The following is a 19,312-nucleotide window of genomic DNA, read 5'->3' on the forward strand; positions in this document are numbered from 1 at the left end:
ATGAGACACAAGTGATTTAAGTACCAGAAAAGATGCTGTGGAGGAAAGCCTTAAAAAGACCAGGCTCTTCAGCTAATCAAAAGGGAGTCTGAGAGATGAACAATTACAGCACATAAGTAGTTGCAGAGGAGAAAAACAACAGGAACCAAGAGGCTCTTTAATTTAGTGGAGAAAGGCATGAAAAAAACCCCAGCAACTGGAAACTGAAGCAAAATGCAAATGTGAAATTATGTGCATGTTTTTAACAAGATGGTGAAGAACTGGATGCGATTCTCCAACTCCACGTGCCTCCACATTCAGGAGGGAAGTGTTTCTGAAGACATGCTTTAGCTTGACACAAACTGCTCCCAGCAGAGTGAGAGAACCTCCACGGTGACCTTAGGCAGCTCTGAGTTAGTGACTCCTGATCCCATCTCATCTCTTCACTGGACTAATGCTCAGGGACTGACGCTTTTGTTTCCTGCCTTTTATCAGCAGCACCAACTCTTGAGACTCTCCACAAATGAAAGGTGGTGTCACTTTGATGCTATGTACAGGAAAGGTGGGAGTTGGCAGATGCCCAAGCACAGACTTGGGAGGACACCTTCATTTTGTCTGTCCATTAATCCTTGCAAATGGTGCATAGTCCTCTCCATGCCTTCCCCTGAGCAATGCTTTGCTCCAGTGACTGGGGGATGGAGCCACCCACCCTGCCTGGAGGCTTCCCCAGCACTTGCAATAGGCACAGCAGAAGCCAAAAGAGAGCTACTCTCAGGCATGAGGGAGACCACAAACCAGAAACCTCCCTTTGGGGAGAGTGAAGCAGCCATCAAAGCCTGGGGAGAGAAAGCAGATGTCACCTGTGTTTTCCAGGAGGTACTTGAGTGAACACTCAATAGCAGTGAAGAATCCATCCAAGACTATCTCATCCACATAATCTACATAGGCCTTCCAGACATCAGATTCTGGGTCTGCAAGTAAGAGATTCTGGTTTTCCTGGAAGAAAAAGAAGATGCCTTCAAATACAGCAGGGCTGAGTCTGACCTACAAAAGAGCTGCCCACAGCTATGGGCAGGTGTCAGTGAGCACATGGGTACCAGCCTTGAGGAGAGATGGGAAACCAGACAGACAGATGTTGCTGCTGGAGGTATCATCATGATTTGCTCCTCCTGTCAAGGGCTGCTTTGTCATCTGAAATAACTCAGAATGGTAAAAATGGAGTGCAGAAGAGGCTTAGCAGCTCTGTAATATGTTCTCCTCCCTCTTTTCCAAGGCCACAGGGCTCAAGGCTGCTTTGAACACCTGAGGCAGGGAGCACTCAGGGGTCTCAAAGGCTCATCCCAATGCATGAAGACCCAGCCCTGATGGCCCATATGTTACTTCGAGTGGATGAGGCCTCCAAGGTGGACTGCTTACACCTCTACTCTACACACGGTCATCTCAAGACCAGAGAAATTTTAAATTCAAAATAGGTTTTTAAATAAACCACGTAAAAACAGGTGAAGATTGAGATCAGAAAACGAAGGGTTTGCTAACAACCTCCCTCCTCAGCTTAAAGGTATTCCCTTCCTCCAGGCAAGCTCGCAGTCAGGAAATTCAGGGTTTTCTGGGTCACAACAGAGACTCATCCTTCTTGGGTTTCCTCTTTCCATCCCCACAAGGCCAGGCTGAGTACCTGTTCCCTGCACCTACCATGCTCTGCTGTGATCCTGTCTCCTACCTTGCCGTGCCCTCTGAGTGCTCTTTCTAATCCTGCCAGGGGCTCTCGACAGAGGCATAGTCTCAGAAAGAATAAGGTCCACCTTGCAGTGAGCAGAAATCAACACACACTGCCTGTTGCCAGGGGGCCAACACCAGCAGCATTTCATGTATGGGGACACAGGACAGGGTGCCATTCCCAGTGCTGACATGACAGCTTGGCACACATGAGACAAGGTGGCATTGCCAGTTGGGCTTGAGCCGACCCAAGTTGCTGCTTCCCAACTTGACACGTTGTAGCTGGGTGCTTAAATTCTCAGCAGAGAAAGCCAGACCTTGCACAGGTCACCCTTTGCAGACTTACCCTGGCCACATTCTCCTGATGTGAGAAGAGGAATGTCATAGGAATGAACCCCATGGGAATGCATGGCTGAAAACCCAACCCTTTCTTCACCATTCCCTGCCCTTATATTTGATAATGTCCCCTTGTTATTTGTGTTTCACTGAGCCTTTACTCCTGTGGCCTCATCCTCGTGGCAGAAGGGCAATGGGAGCTGGACTGGCCACCATCTACCATGCACTCACCTACCTTTGCCTGGTGTACCCAAACCCCCACTGTGCCCCCACTGTGCTTCTCTCAAGCAACCTCACCTGCACCCACAAAGACTTGAACAACTGGGGGAATCCCAGTAGACCAGCTCTTGGTCCCTCTGCTGCTGCCCCTTCAGGCCTGGCCAGCACAGCAGGACAGAGGTATGGGGACACCCCATTTTGGGCCATGGTGCCTTTTCCTCCCAAGTACCTTCATGCTGCTTTGCACTTGGTCCTGCCCCTGTGAGCAACACTGGCAGTGCCACCACACCAGTGGTGCCACCTCTCCTGCCATGGCCACAACCCCATATTCTCCTTGGCCCTGGTCTTCTGGGTGGTAGCTGGAGATGGCTGAGCCTGTTACAGCTGTGGCAGCAGAACATGGGCATGGTGAAGTCCTCACCATGGGTTCAGTGAGCAGAGAAGGAGGTTAGAGGTCCAGGGCTGACTACAGACAGCAAGGCAAGGTGGGCAACAAGAGCTCAGCGTCCCAGAGAGGGTCAGCTGGTTCTCTTCAGAGTCCAAGGCCAGATGGTGACCTTCAGGTTGGATCTAGAATCCATATCCCTCAAGGCCAAGGTGCTGTCACTGTTATGCATAGTGCCTGATTCTCAGCAGGTGAGGATCAGAGCTTTGGGCTTTCTCCTGGCCTGCAAAGAGGACTGTCTGCTCTGAGAAAGCCTCTGTAAAGCACTGAGGTTTCGGACAGCAGCTTTTCTCCTTTCACTTGGCTTCTCCCTGGACTGTCAGCATCATCTCCTGCTCCCACAGCAGGACAAGAAGTCTGAAACAGAAAGGCCAGCCACTGCCAGCTGCCTCTCTGTGTTCAGGTAAATATTTCAGGCGCGATTTTTCCTCTAAGCAGGATTCCATAGCCTGATGTGTGACTTCCCTCTAGTGGCTCCACAACAGCCAGGGCTGGGAGCCAGGTTCCTACAGTGGGCTGCAGCTGCTCCCATTCCTGCCCTGAACTGGCTGCTCAGTGTTTCCCAGCCAGCAGCCCCACACCACACAGTCACATCAGCTCACTCACCAAAGCTACTGTTAATTAACACTGGGTAAGATTTTCAAATTAGTTAAGGGAGTTAATTTTAAGGTGAAACAGCTTTGGGCATTTTCAACAGAGTGCAGGGACACAGAGAGCCTGTGAAGAGAATCCAAGCCCCTGGGGAAGGTTCCCCCTCACCTTCACCAGTGAATGAATCCTCAGTCCTGACTCTCTGATAAGACTGTAACGTCTTTCCAGATGGTCCTGATAGTCCTCTAGGCTTAGCAGTGATTCCCTTTTACCATCTTTCCTCTCAAATATAGGCGACACCCATGATTGCACAATGGTCTGGATCTCCTCAACATTATTTTTGGCTTTCTGTATCCTCTGCTCGAGGTCATAGACACCATCCATCATCATGGAGACTTGATCCCAGACACCTGGTAAAAAATGAGATGATTAACTACTTGGTTTCAGAGCTGCTAGGACAAAGTCTTGGGTACCCCTAAGACCAACTTCTGACTTTCTCCCCATGGTCTCATGTATTTCTCACCCACCATTAACACAAGAGACCTTGACCAACAGAAATATTCAAGGTCCCTCCTACCCCAATAAGCCATGGTACAAACAGACACAGCCTCTTGCTTTCTGCCAGGAGTACCAGCACCCCAGGGATGTCTGACAGTTCCTGCTTCCCTCTACCCAGGTATGATCTCCCACTGCCTGCTGCTTGGAGAGAGCAAAACATGGAGGATGAATACAACAGGCTGAATGTCTCTGCCACCACCACTAGAGCAGGAACTTTGCACCTGTAGCAAAGTTCCCCTTTACACATGGGCTGTACCAGCCCAAATACCAGCAAGGGCTGCATTTAGATGCAAGGAATTTAGGTTTTATCCGCAGGAAAATCCCTTCATCTTTATTGTGCAATGGAGAAACAGTTTTTCAGCATGAGGACATCTGGTTTGCATGTTCCCAAGGGAGGACAATTGTTCCTGTTCATACCACAAGCCTTATGACAGAAATATATATTCCACCTGTGAGCAGTTTGCTTTCACCAAGAAGAAAGAAATTGTCATCCCCCACTTTGCTTTACAGTTAAGACTGACCAAGCAAAAACACTGATTCAATCATCACAAAGGCACAGCATATAAACCCCACCTCTAGCTGCAGTATTTCATCCCTCTGGAAAAGATAATGAGGTGGCCCTGCCTCTCACTGGGACAAATCCACCCCAATGCCAGGTGGCTGGGACAGAGGTTCCCCCTCCCTGCAAAACTGGGTAAGAAAGCAGTGCCTAGGGGACACAGGCAAACAGCCACACAAGTGGCTGCTTGGACTGGCATGAAGGGCCAGCACAGGCAGTGATCAGATGCTTCAACACTCTTCCCCCTAACACAGAGCTAGCTCACCTTCCGTCCTCCAGTTCAGGGTTTCTTCTGCCTCTTTCAGCTTCGAGTCAATATCGTGCAGCTGTCCCTGTATTAGAGGGTATTCGACCTCCAGGACTGTCTTCAGGACCTTGTTGTATCTGTTCACCATCACGTCCAAGTTAGCCACTATCTGCCGGTATGATTCCTTGGAGGAATATATTTCTGCTGCTGTCAGTGGGATGGCTCCCATCTGGCTCCCAGACAGGTAGCTCACCTCCCTCAGCACCAAAACCAGCTGGAGAAACAAGACACAGAGCTGAATACGGCACAACCGTCCCCATTTACAAGAAGACACCCTCCAATCAAAACTGAGTGTCTTAGGGGTTCCCTGCTATTTTATTCACAAAGCAGCAGGCTCTGGAAAGGAAGTGGACACCTCCTCCTGAACAGTTTTCTTTAGCATCAGTGTGCCCCAGGCTACAGCAGAAGTTTTTGATCCCAACATCTCCCAGTCCCTGAAATTCAGTGCCTCCCAGCAAATGGCATTTTTACAGTTGACAGACCCTGGCTCCCACCAGGCCCCAGAAGCTTTCAATCCACATATGCACACCGCCAGCCTGGGCCCCTGCTTCTGCTTTGGGCGAGGTGGATGGTCAATCTTCCCTGGGATAGAGAAAGGCTTTAGTGGAGCACTAGGGGCCAGAGAAAAGATCTTAAACCTATCATAAGCCTCATGCACCACAATAAAGGAGGTCCAACAGCTGCAATACTTGGGTAACAAAATAAACCTTTCCTGGGGTTTTATACCCTTTCAGGAAGCTCACATTTTAAGTACACATAGCGTGAACCCACTCCTGTAGATGATGCCCCAACACGCCTCACACCACTATCAAACCTGGTCTGGAGATGCTGACAACAGTTAAACATCTGGCTACTCAGGGACTTTCTGCCACTGCAATTAACTAGAATTTGCTCTGTTTAAACTGTAATCCTGATATTTTACCAGGAGATAGAGTGCATGAAGATGATGGTAAACTCATGTGACCCATCACAGAAGGGGTTCCACAGAACTCAGCAGAACACTTCTAGTCCCAGTCCCATCAGACCTCCCGCACATGGTGGGGCACAGCTAGGAGACATGCCCACAGGCAGGCAGGAAAGCTGACTGAGAACAGTTTTTACCTGGGGATCAAAATTGACTGTGATCAGTTTGGTTTCTGGATCTCGCCGGATGAGCGGTTGAGTAAGGTTGTACTGTGATTTTTCAGAGACTGTCTGGGACCAGTCTACATAGAGCTTTTCCTGATACCTGCCACACAAAAAAAACCCAAAACATCCACCATGAAGCTAACAAGCCAGCAGACCAAGGTATATAACAAAATGAAAGCCAATTCCACTTCTGAGGACTGAAGAACATGAAGGAATATTAAAAACCCACCCATGTCATCTCCATAAAAAAACATGGCTTCAAAGACAAACACCCAAAAACCAGTAACAGCATCATCAGGACAGCAAAGACCTCTCAAGTAACATTTTTAGCAGAGAATTCAGATGTGGAGACTTTCAAAAGCACTTAGCCCAAGGTAATAGCTAAGCAGCTACCAGGCATTTCCAAAGTGTCTAAGCAGGATAGGTGCCTAAACCTATACAGATGCCAGGGATGGATACAGTTGCCCTCACTTCTCCCAGAGCCACAGCAGCGACACTGTCAGCCTCAGCGAAATTCAGCTCTTCAAGAGCTCTGTGACACTGCTGGGCATGGAAACACAGATGAGACCAAACTGTTGTCTCATGTCCAACTGGGTGTTCATTATCACGGCCCAGCTTCTTCCCAGAAGGACTGCTACCCAGACAGTTGGTATCCAGCCTGTATTGAGGCATGATGTTACTCTGTCCCAGATGCAGAAACACAGCGAAGTGACTCAGTGATTCAGGTCTCGAGGTTTTCAAGACCTGTCTGGACTGAAGTTCCATCAACCAGTGGGCCAGCCACTCATAATTTACTACCATCAACAGATTTTCAGAATGTGCATTTTTTTATCTTTGCCCAAATTTTTTTCCACATTGCTGATCCAGATAATGAACCATACAAGTCTCAGAGGTCTGAACAGGGCACCTGGTATCTCACGTCATGGACAGTTCCAACTAGCCAAGCAACAAAGTCTCTTCTAAATCAGGCTGTTGTCTGAGCACTTTGGGAAATGTCACCCAGAAAACACCATCTCTGTTGAAGCCACCTGGGATCCACTGTAAATACACTGTGAATGGACACGAAGTGGATTGAGGCTTCTAGTCAGCCCAGATTTTCCACCACAGCAACTTGTACATCCAGCAGAAGATTGTTTCAACATTTCTGCTAGGCTACACAGCTCCCATTCCTCCCATACAATCTTCCCATTTCAAAACGTCACAGAAAGGCTGTGGCATATAGGAACAGGATTCATCCTCCTCTCTCATCAGAAAATTCCCTCTGGCTTAGAAAGAGATATTCCCAGGCCCTGAGCTCACAAATGTGCTGGAAGGTGGCTTAGAAGAGAGTATTTTTTCATACAGTTACAGCCTTACCTGAGCCACCACTTACCTGTCAAGCAGCTGGATCATTTCTTCATACTTCTCTATCACCCTGCTTCCTTCAGCAGAGTCCAGGTAGCTGGTAGCACAATAGAGAAGCTCAGCATTACATTTAGCTCTGTGAGGCCGTAGTCTGTATTTACCCCTTCCCAAAGTCACGCACCAGTTTGAAGGCACCCTCTAACTGACTGGCACCGTGACCCTTTTTCACACCTGCCACATCACTTGAAAATCGTTTTTCAGGACAAAAGCTATCTAAGCTCCAGTGTGGTCTTTCTTGGGTGTTTGCACAGCAATCTGCAAAACAGCTACTATGTGCTGTGGGAAGAAGGGCTCGGTGCAGCCGGAGGAAATGTCACACTCCATGTATGCACAGAGCATGGCAACCTCCACTTATCAGCCAGCTCTGCCTGAGATCAAAGAAGCTCAGAAGAAAGCAGCACATAGCTCCTGCTAGATACAGCTCTTTTCAGTGCCAAATTTGTGCCCCTCAAACCTTAGGGGTAGGGAAGAGCAAAGGTATTCCAGAGTGAAGGAGGTAGAGCTCTGGCCATGTTGCTCAGGCTGTACAACTGCCTGCAAACCCAGAGAGGCTGACAAGCAGAGTAATTCTTACAAGGCCATCTCTTCCACAGTGTTTCATCTACAGTATTTCCTGCTGTATTCAGCATTGGTTCAGCCTCATCTTGAACACTGTGTGCAGTTCTGGGCCCCACCATTTGAGAAGGATGTGAAGGTCCTTGACTGCATTCAGAGGAAGGCAACAAAGGTGGTGGCAGTGCTGGAAGGCATGTCCTGTGAGGCGCGGCTGGGGACTCTGGGGTTTTCTGGGTTTGAGTGACATCATGGCTCTGTGCAGCTTCCTGAGGAGGGGCTGTGGAGAGGGAGGTGCTGATCTCTTCCCCCTGGGATCCAGTGGCAGGAAACATGGGAATGGTTCAGAGCTGCACCGGGGCAGGTTTAGACTGGACATGAGGAAGCATTTCTTTACCGAGAGTGTGGTCAAACACAGGAACAGGCTTCCTGGAGAGGTGGTCGATACCCAATGCCTGTCAGTGTTTGAGAGGCCTTTGGGCAATGCCCTTAACAACATGCTTAACTTTTGGTCAGCCCTGAAGTGGTCAGGCAGTTGGACTAGATGATTGTTGTAGGTCCCTTCCAACTGAAATACTCTACTCTAGCCTAGTTTAGTCTAATCTGTTCTAATATCCAAGCTTTCCTGAAAATGGTTGTTGATTTTGCAAGACATTTTGACAAAACCTGAATTAAATAAAAAAAACATAGCAAAGGAAGCACCTGAGCAGTCACCACTCAGCAAGTGCTGATCAAACCCTCCAGAAGTAAACAAGCCCCCTAAGCAAACCCCAGCAAAACCATCTTTTTCCTTTTCAGTCCGTTTTCCCTTTCAGGTTGCACATTGGAAACAGCATCACATCACACCTGCTGCAGGGCATGTTACTAACTGCTCTAAACAGAGGAAAGAAAATCAGAGCAAAATGCAGATCTGGGTCCTTCTTCATGGAGAAGAGTTTGCCATCCAGATTCAAACCAAACATGACAACCTGGCCTCCTGGAATGGTCCAGGAGCCTGTTTCATTGCACTGATGTCCTTATTGCTGCAGAATAACTGTGCACTTAAAGACACTTACTTGATGGCAATACACAGTGACAGAAGACACAAATATTGCACAGTGGTGGAGATGGATTATTTTGGTCAAGTGAAGAAAAAAAGTGGATCCATTTACTTAGAATCCTAACCGGCACAAATACAGTTATTCCTGTGAGCTACAAGGTGCAGTCCCTGGAGAGCCTTCAAATGTCCTAAGCCAAACACTGCTTTGCTTACAGGGATTTTAAATGCTGTCTCATACAGTGCCATAAGATGAGGCAGCTGTGAGCATGGGGCCACACTTCTCCAAGTTCACCCATAATAACAACCATACAGGTGATAAATATTCCAGCACTAGTTTCTTTCCTTGATCTTGGGAGAATGCTCCTTTGTTTAATGCTGAGAAAGTAGTCTTTTGCCAGTGTCCAATCATTTGTTCACCAAACTGGAAACTCAGCTCCATTAATCCACCTTAGATGGGTCCAGTCCAGCACCTCGCTCCACTTCACTGCTTGGATGATGCCAGAACCAGGGCTTGCAGCTGAGTGCTGGGCTGCTCCCAGGGAGGTGCTGGAGCACACACTGAGTGGGATCACAGTGGGAAAGGTTACACTACCTTTTTCAATTGCCACACAGGACTATGTCTGAAAGCTGAATAGCCCATGTACTATCCCACTGTGTCTCTTAACCACTTCAAAACAAATCCAAATCACGAGTTTCTTAAAAAAATGGTCACAGGGAAGCCGAAAAGCACCAATGCTCTTCACATCACTTTGACTCAGAATTATTTCAGCTATAACCGTTGGATAACATAAAACACAGAAAGAAAATCAAATTGATTAGAGAAAACATTTCAAGATGGTCATAAAGGAACTTAGCTGGAACAGACACTCACAGATGTGGGATGTGCCTGAAGTGGCCAAATGGCACCTGGATTCGTGCTCGCAGCTCCTGAGCCCAGCCTATTGCTCCAGCTACTGGTGGCATGTTCTTGTGCACAGGGTGGGATCCTGGGGAGGGCACATTGAAACACATTTGACGAAGCACTACCCTTGTAACCCCAAAGATACACCAAAAGCAACTCAACTGCTCTGACTGTCCAGCTTCCATCCTTAAATCCAAGCATCTGCTACACTGACATAGGTCTGTGGCCTAGGCAAGTCTCCTAGTACATCTGGACCTTGAATAAGGACATGAGATCAAAGGAGAAGCCCAGCATATGTTAGAAACAGAGCTGATACAGAGGCATCTTTTGCCTGGGATGCACACCCTGCTCCCCACAAACACTGACCAGGAGCTAGTTCTGACCATCTTGTCTAACACCCAGAGAACAACACCCCTCAAATTCACAGCAAGTTACGAACTCATCCTCCATGAATGTCACCATTCCCTTTGTTAGCCTGCACTGTTTCCACCCATGCTGCCTCTTCTGGACTTGCCTGAGTCCAGTACAATGTTTTTAACGGGAGTAAATGGTTATTGTTCAGAAAGACACACTCTAACCCTCATAATCTGATAGGAATCTACCCATTCCCTCCTGTGCCAACACGGGAAATACTAAACCTAGAAAAGGCTGATTAAACCCTTGGTTACAAAGTCCCGCTCTCATACTTCGCATTTAAATCATTACAAGGGAAACACAATAAATTCATACTGGGAAGCACATGAGTGAGTTTGCAAGTCCCATGGGGTGTTTGAGGCAGCACACGTGTGTGGGGAGAAACCTCTTCTCACAGCCTTGCTGAGGCGATAACTCAGCATGTGTCTTCATTCCCAGTCACATATCACGTATACACATTTTAGAAAGGATGTTTTTCTCCAACATTTTATATGCTTTTGTACTAAGAACAGAGCTTTACCAGGCATTTCCATTTCCACAAAGAGCAATAGAGGCTGAAAACATTTGCAATTTGGGAAGTTTGGGTTCTTTAGAAAAAGCAAATTATTTTCCAAAAAAATTTAATCTAAATCCAATTTCCTGTAAAATCAATTTTACTCAGTACAGGCTACCCACCGAGCTCTGTCTCTGCCTGGATGTGCCTCAAGTAGATCAGCCTAGCATGGTCCAAGGCACTCTTGACCATGCTGATGAGGACAGAGTATTTGTCAGCAGCATCTGCAGCAATTACTGGTCGCTCCAAAAGGCTCCCAAACATGTCCAGCAACTGTGGAGGTGAAGACGCAGGGAAAGAAAGGGGAAAAAATTCACAACCCCAACTTCTGCAGGGAGACCTACTAGGATCTTCCTCACTTCCTCTTCCTCACACATTTATTTTCTATACCCTGTTTTTCCAAGTAGTCCCTTCCTTTGTTACAGAGCTGCTCAGACATTCTCTGGGCGTGAATCATATTCCAATTGTCACTCTTCAAATGCTTCCAAATCTGCTATTTTTTCCAAAAATCTTACAAAGATAAACACTATCATTTTCCACAATATTTTCTACAAACACTTATACTGAAGTTTTTTCCAAAAATATCATTTACTTTTTCTGCAAGATAGATTAATTGGTAAACAAAACAGCCTGTTGGTAGAAAACCTCAGTTTCCAAAACTGAAACGCATCCCTGTATTACCAATATTAACAATTTGGTATTAACAATAATCACCTGGTTTTTAAAAACCGTTTTCAACAAGAAATCCTACAAAACGCATAATTTCCTCCAGCTCACAGGTAGAAATACAAGTAAGACTCCTGGCATCCAAAAGCCTGATTTGAATATCTTCTGTGATTACTCTTTCTAGAAGTGAACAAAGGATTGTGTCTTAATGGGAAGAGCAGAAATACTCCCAAAGCTTTCAGCACACACCCTGCTGCCACTCTACAACTTGACAGGTTGCAAGGGATCCACAAGCCTGAGCATCACTAACCAACACCAGCCCCAAAGCTACAAGTCTTATTACCACCCTTTCAATTTCCACTGGCAAACAACATGTGTGTCTGTAGCTACAGCACTGGCTGGCGTCCTATGGGGGATTCTCACCGAGAATCACAAAACTATAGATGCCCTGATCTCCCCTCTACGAAAGAGAAGGGACATGACAGACAAACCTGGAAGATGTGCTCCAAGTCCGAGGCATCATCAAAAGCCTGGATGAAAACAGTGCCCAGCCGCCGGTCGATGTCTTCTACTTTCCACTGGAAATCAAAGGCGTCTTTTTCAAACTCCTGTGGGACGGCAAAACAGCAGCCCGTGAGGATGTGAGATGGCACTGAGAAGGTACCTGCATCCTCATGATCCAGACATCTTTCCTCTTCTTATTCACCAGGAATTAAACCCCTCCTCTGGACAACTTTCAACCAGCACAGCACAGCAAAGCCCTACGGAGCTTGAGGACATTTCTGTGCTATCCCACAGGTGAGATCATGGCCCTTTGGGATGGATCCTTCAGTCCCGAGGGTTTTCCACAGTCCAACAAGCACTAACTTCAGCCTAGAGGCAAGATGGACTATTTCTGCACCTTCTCCCTGGGAGCTGGCCTGAAGACTACGCCATCATCCAGAAAACCCACAGATGCACTCGCTGGGTTCCAAATCCAGTCTACTTTGAAGCCAAAACAAACCTGTGGTTTTGACTGTGAGTTGGCTGTAAGTGGGGCAACAATAAAAGCAGTTTCAAAACACTGGCACAGGTTGCCCAGAGAGGTTGTGGAGTCTCCACCCTTGGAGACTTTGGATTCAGCCTAGGAGATATTTATCCTGACGGCAGTCTTGCTCTAGCTGAGCCTGCTTTGAGCAGCAGAGGTGGACTAGGTGATCTCCAGAGGTGATCTTCCACCCTCAACAGTTCAGTGTTTCTGTAATTTCCCTCGTCTTCTGGCACTGCTTTTCTTGCTCCAACTGTATATATCCTTTGAAGTTCAAGCATAAAATCTGAGTTTGTTTTGGGTAAAAGAGTCCAAATCAAAGACTGAACTTGACAAACTGGGAGACTGGGAGTCCTTCTGTCCTAGCTTGGACAAAGCCACTAAAAATTAGGCCATGTGTCTCTTTTCTGAAAGGACAAAGCATAAAGGAACAGCTTTTGCTATTGTCACTGCTGAGCTCAATCAGGACCAGATGCCATGTTTTAGGTAACAAAAGAGGCTGTAAAAAGTAACAGAGGGTGCAAAACTCAAGCACTGAAAGAACAAGCATGACTCAGAGTCACACAAAAGGCCACGGAGTCACTGAAACTCAGCCAGCCCCTGTAGAGCCACTGTCACCGCTCTTTCTATGCCCTCCCTCCTGAAGGAGGGGTGACATGGAATAAGAAGCTTTCCAGCAAGATTGTCCAAGACAGCTCTGGGGACATGCCCCCCAGTGCAAAGATGTATTGGGAACTACAGGAAGCAAAGCACAAGCCACCCATCACCACTCCAGACAGGTCCCTACACCTGAAGGAAGGGTACACCAGCCCCATGCCTCACCACCAGCCCTGCCATCCTTCACCAAGTACAGCCCTGTCTGAAGGGAGCCAGGCAGGAGCCTGCTGGAGGGAGGACTTTGCCCTGGGATTACCTTTCACTTGGATCTCTGCCATGATCAGCTGCCCCATGATCATTACAAGACAGGAGATCCTCACCATATAGTTTCTCCATGGCTACTCCAGTTTTAGCATTCCCTCCCTAGATGTGGAGACAGGCCTAACTATATCCTGCTAATCAGATGCAGTAAACTGACCCCAGGGCAAGTGAGACAAGCAGCAGAAGAAATCAAAGATCCTGAGATAAGACACAACAACGGCACACAGACCCCTTCAGAAACATCATTCCCACCCTTTTTCATAGCTCACCCAGGTTACATTGCTCGGTGTCAAAGTCAAGGGCAGGAATTTCCAAATAGACCTTAAGGAGGCCTGTGGCATATTTGCTTTGCTCTGCTCATGCAACACATACTGGTGTGAGCCTCTGGGATCTGGATGGCCATTGAGCCATGACCCAGATAGTTGGGAACATATTAAAGCACTACTGATAATGAAATACTGAGTCCTTGAATTGTGAGAGCACTACATGTCATGAGTGCAATTAGACAAGAGCAAACACATCCTCAGAGGTTACCTGATCTGGCCGTCATAAGGCAAGCTAGGTACCAAGAGCAGGAAAGCAGAGAGATGCAGGTATTGGTACAGCTCATACACCCCAGAAAGCACTATGTATACAGGTTGTGTAAAAGGCACAGATACCCAGGTTTCCCAGCTGCACTGGTCTGAGGTCCTGAACTAGAAAAATATGGTAGACATAGACGTGCAAGAGCTCCCAAATCTCTGTAAGAAAGACCAGCGGGTCCCTGTTCCCTACAGTGACAGATCATATCACAACAAAAGAAGAAGTTGGGAAGAAGTCAACAGGACTCCAGCTGAATCATAGAATCACAGAATAGTTTGGGCTGGAAGGGACCTTAAAGTTCAGCCAGTTCCCATCCCCTGCCATGGGCAGAGACACCCTCCCAGTAGACCAGGTTGCTCCAAGCCTCATCCAGCCTGGCTGTGAACACTTCCAGGGATGGGGCATCCACAGCTTCTCTGGGCAACCTGTTCCAGTGCCTCCCCACCCTCTCCTGAGCCTGGGTCCATCAGAGGGAACTGCTGCTTTGAAAATATGCACATGTTGCTGGCGTTCCTGCAAGCTGGTTCCACGTACCGTGTTCATCAGGTCAAGACAGTCATAGGTTTTCTCTGCAAACACCCTGTATGCCTCCTGGAATTCCTCATACATGTCCAGCACATGCTGGCCCAGGGCCTTCCCTTTAATACCACTGAACTCAATCTTCTCCAGCTTCATTAGGTCCAAGGCACTTGCCAGCAGATCCTTCAAAATCAATGGAGGCACATACAGGTTAAGATGTTGACAAAAGATGACAACAGTTGTCACAACATGGAGCTGTGCTTGTTACCATGCCAGAGGACCTCCTCAAGCATATCTCTGGTGCTCACAAATGGGAAGGGGGGAGCCAGATCCTGCCCACCACAGACATTATAATGTCACTCCTTAGAGGGATCTGCTGCTGCCACTGGAAATACTATGTCAACTGTAAAATTACTTTTAATGGTATTTAGGGGACAGATCCAAAGCAACAAATGAGGCCCTGATACATCACCCAGAATAGCTCAGGTTTTAACCAGGAGGAGCCCTCTAATGTTTACCTGACCTGTCCCAACGCTCCTGCTCTGTAAAACCTCTGTGTGTCTAAGCGAGTGTTGCTAACCCTGCCCAGCTGGCCCTCTCTGCTGAGATGGGTGCATGGGTCCTTCCCCTCCCATCCTCTGCAGCCTGGCAGGGCCTGACCCCGCGGTGCCACCTCTCAGGAAAATGTCGCACTCACCCAGATGTGGCAGCAGCACTAGGCAGCCCTGTAGCACCCCATCCATCTCTTGGTAGGGCTAAGTGAGGACTCACTGAACCTCTGTCATTTCAGAGAACAAGAAGAAACGTGCTGATCTCAAGAATAGGGATGTATTGATGGCCATCCTGCTTGTACTGAGCTCAGAAGACAACCCTGGATGCAGACCTAAGCAGGTACGAGGTTCACCCCCAAACGGACAGCATCTGGCCAGTGTCGGCCTCTTGGACAGGGACTGTTGAACGAGTCACAGCCCAGGACACAGCCCATGGCCTAGAGCTTCCCATGCCATGCCAAGGCATCACCAGGCTTTGTTGCTGCCCCACATGCTGCAGGCAGAGGCTGGCAGATGCTGCACACATACAGCTCCTTTCATGGCTGGGCTTATCAGGAACGGCTGCTTGCAGGTCCCTGAAGGCTAACCAATTGCCGCTTTGAGAACCCTCCCACATTTCTGAGAGAATAGGGAGAAAGCAGAGAGCCAACCCAGCCAGGCAGCAGATTTTACAACAGATATGCAATGCAAAACAGTGAAATGAACCAGGGGAAAGACACCCTTCTCTCTCCACACATTCCTGGGTTACCCATGCACCAGCGTAACTGAAGCTTTTATGAAATTCCAAAAACAAATGTACACATGCTATTTATTAAGAGCAAATTCACTTTAAGAAATACCTTGTAAGGCAAAAATAGCATCGAAATAAAGGCTGCCCCTTGCATTGTCTTATAAGGTGGCTTGAAATGAAGCGTCGGTAGGGAAATAGAAATGGGGAAAGGCAGAGGGTTTTCTGATAAACAGGCTGATGTGCACAATGCCTTTAATTATTATTTTACAGCTCACTCCATAGGGTGTCCATGTGACTCGATATACTGTTGTCTTTTACTGTCCCTGGAGGTGTGGGACAGCCATGGAAGGGGAACAGTGGCACTGTTCAAAAAGCACAGTGCTCTGCCACCATGGCAGTGCATGTGCAGCTCACATAGAATCCAAGCAAGGAGCAATCAGTGCCTTTGCAGAGTGACAGTGCATAATTACATTGCATAATAACTGTCACTCATATTGTTCTCACAATGACCTGCAGTTACTCCTGTGTCTACTTATATTCCTCTCTACGCTGACCAGCACAATTTGGTTTACTGCACACCAAACCCTGTTGGAAACCATCATTATGAATAGTTTTAAAATAGACAGCATTCAAGACGGTTTTCAATGTAGTTAATTAAAGTATGCATACAAATATACAGCATGTTTAAACCAGTAAAACCTTCTGTCCCATTCCAGAGAACACGAAAAGGAGAAATATAACTTGGACTTCCCTTTGAATAGACAAATATTGGCAGCCTGTACACTGTACCTCTGATCCTACATGCCAGAAACTTGGCAACAATAGAGAGACTTACTTCAGAAGTGTGTGAATGGCAGATGAATATGTGCTGTTAACTGCCTGAGAGAGAACAGGTACATAGAGTGTCTGTAAAACAGGTATGCTTAGTGTCTGTAAGAATGTCATCTCCAGGCACGGCCACCCAACAAGGAAAGCAGAGAGTGCTAACATGCACAAGGCTGCCTCCACACATTCAGACCTGCTCTTTGCATCCCCTCTGGCTGAAGGAGCCCTCAGCCATGCTGGAAGCTGAGGAATGACACCAAAAATCCTTGCCTCAGGTGATGCCCTCACAGTGAAAAACGTCGGCAAACAGGGACACCTCTGAGCCACTGTAGCCCAGTTCGACAAACCATTAGGATGTGAAGGGATGACCTGGTGAGGAATGTTCTCCCACTCCTGCCCGGGCCCATGTGGCTCAGCCAAGGGGTGTCCAGACTCAAGGTGAGCAGGTGGCTTCTGAAAGTCAGGCAGGATCCCACTCCAGAGTGTCTCTGATGGCAAATGGAGGACTAGGAAATTGCATTGCTTTACTTACAGCCATGCAAACCACTGCCACCAGTAAATCTCATTCCCTTGCCCCAACAGGAGCAAGGTGTCCAACAGGACTCTTGGGAACAGAAGACACACCTACCAACCTGACCAGAACACAGGCACCGAGCAGGAAATGGTAAAACAAGATGCTAGCCTTACTGTAACAGAGGGCCTAACACCAAAGAGAGCAGCCCCATCCCTGGCATTAGGTGAAGCTACAGGAAGGGAAGATGCCAGAAAAGGAGTTCATGGCTACAGAGCTCTTCTGAAGGCTTGCGATATTTTTCAAAACCAGAGTCTCACCTCTACCACCTTCAGTCTCTTCATGAAGCTGTCCAGCCTCGCAAATACCATCGTGGCATGGAAGTCCCACTCCCTCACTTCTTGGCCTGGTTCATAATATGTATGAAGTTTTTCCCTTCTCTCCTCGAATGCCCCTTTGAATGCATTCAGGATGCCGCACACCATTTGCACCTTGCCCAGGCTCTCTTCCATCTCCCCTTTCAGAAGGTCTTCTGGAGACAGGTAAACCAGGGCCTGGAACAGCAAAGTCACACCTGAGAGATCACTTCTTCTGCCACATTAAACAATGACTTCTTGCACTGAACATGTTTAAAAGTGCCTCTCAAGTCACACATGACTTAAAGAATCACTTTGTCAGGGAAGGACAGGGGGAAGGAGAGAGGGGACTTTCATTAAGATATTCCCCTTGCCAAACACAGGCATCGCAGCCACGCACCTGCTGAATGAGAAGGTTGCAGATTTCCTGGAGCAGCACTACTATCCGCCCAGGCACGTTGTAGTGCTTGGAGGTGACCCAGATCAAACACACCACATGGAGAAGGGGGACCAGGAAAGGCTTCACCTCGCTGAACTCAACCCTCTCTATGTACTCCAAGTGGTGCTTGAGGGGTGTCAGGTGCAGGTGAATGTCCTGAGCTTCAGTCAAAGCTGTGTTAAAAGACAGGAGGTGTGGTAAGATGTAGAGAGCTGTGGTGCCCTGGGTTATGAGCTAGATGCTGGCCTCACCTCATCAGATGGAGAGTTGCCTGGGAAAACAGTCCTGACAAGCACAAAGCACACTCAACTGTGTGCTGAAGATTGTTCACCCTTGAACATTGCTCACCTATGACAGTAACCAGAACAGGGAATAAACTGACCCAATGGCAAGGGACAGAGAGCAGGGCATGGCTTTGTGCAGAGGCTGAGTCCACAGCTGATAAATGAGTTGCAGGGAACATGGCTGGCAGCACCAAAAATACAGTGCTGCCACTGCTGTGAGCAGGCTACAGGCCTTGCTATATTGCATAACAGGCTCTATAGCATCACAAGTCCTGGCCTGAGCTCATTTTAGCTCAGATTTGGCTATAGCAGTGGACAGATGACCACGGTTCCACTTCTCCTGGCTGTCAACCGCAAGGCAACTGAAGAATTATCCTGGACTGCAAACATTAATAAAACTGGGTGATTGTTGTGCAATTAAGTCCATGGAGCAACAAGAAGAGAAATTACGGAAATGCTTGACAGCATATAAAAATAACCCCCAATACACATGACCAGTGAAGGAACTCCCACTATCAACATCACCTTCCTAGCAAAGAAGAGAGACTACAGTCACATCACCACATTAGCAGGGAGGGCTCAACACCAGGGGAAGGGGCAGAGACTTAAAATCAGGTGCATACACATCTGAACTGTGTTGTAATGGGAATTAACAATCACATTAACAATTATAGTCCAAATTATCCAATTAGCATTAATATTGCTGTAACTGGATTAAACCCAAATATTTGTTATTTTGATTAGACCCTTAAAGCATTAATTAGTCTGACAGTGAACTCTTGGATCCTTATATAAGCATTGTTTCTTTTGCCCATATAAATTGCAGAGTGTAGAGTGTGACACAGATTGTTAATATATTAAGTGTTTCCACATGAAGCGGGAAGAACAGCATTATCTCTCAGCATGTACAGAGCTAGCAAAGCCTGAATGATTTTGCCTTGCCACAGAGCAGCTGGTTTGAAGACAGACATGGAGGGTTGGTCATGTTGGTCTACAGGGGACAGAGCAGCAGGACTACACTGTTTTTCACTATGAAGGGGAATTTGCAGTGTTTCCTTTGGCTGGACTTAACTTCCTAAGCAAAGCTCAGCAGAAAAAAGATTATGTTTGATTCAAGAGAGTTACATTTTTACCTAGAGGCAAAAACAAAAAAAAAAAAATCAAAAAAATCCTTCCTTCCTTATAAGTCTTCTTATGAATGAA

General features: G+C 47.4%; 1 protein-coding gene across 1 annotated transcript in view; it reads right to left on the reverse strand.

The window, feature by feature from the left end:
* The window catches only part of LOC104506671 (dynein heavy chain 9, axonemal-like), a gene marked incomplete at its 3' end in the record, with an annotated part of 40,523 nt that overhangs the window by 19,189 nt on the left and 2,022 nt on the right, over positions 1-19,312 (reverse strand). Inside the window, exons 3-13 of the mRNA XM_010147700.1 lie at positions 17,787-17,998; positions 17,351-17,584; positions 14,429-14,596; positions 11,859-11,975; positions 10,824-10,974; positions 9,705-9,819; positions 7,211-7,279; positions 5,812-5,938; positions 4,669-4,924; positions 3,455-3,696; positions 840-975 (exon numbers count right to left, since the gene is read on the reverse strand). Of these exons, the coding sequence (XP_010146002.1) occupies positions 840-975; positions 3,455-3,696; positions 4,669-4,924; positions 5,812-5,938; positions 7,211-7,279; positions 9,705-9,819; positions 10,824-10,974; positions 11,859-11,975; positions 14,429-14,596; positions 17,351-17,584; positions 17,787-17,998 (1,827 nt within the window). The remainder of the gene's footprint in view (positions 1-839; positions 976-3,454; positions 3,697-4,668; positions 4,925-5,811; positions 5,939-7,210; positions 7,280-9,704; positions 9,820-10,823; positions 10,975-11,858; positions 11,976-14,428; positions 14,597-17,350; positions 17,585-17,786; positions 17,999-19,312) is intronic.

Source organism: Eurypyga helias, unplaced genomic scaffold (genome assembly GCF_000690775.1).
Source record: "Eurypyga helias isolate BGI_N326 unplaced genomic scaffold, ASM69077v1 scaffold14252, whole genome shotgun sequence".
In the NCBI taxonomy this organism is placed as follows: Eukaryota; Metazoa; Chordata; class Aves; order Eurypygiformes; family Eurypygidae; genus Eurypyga; species Eurypyga helias.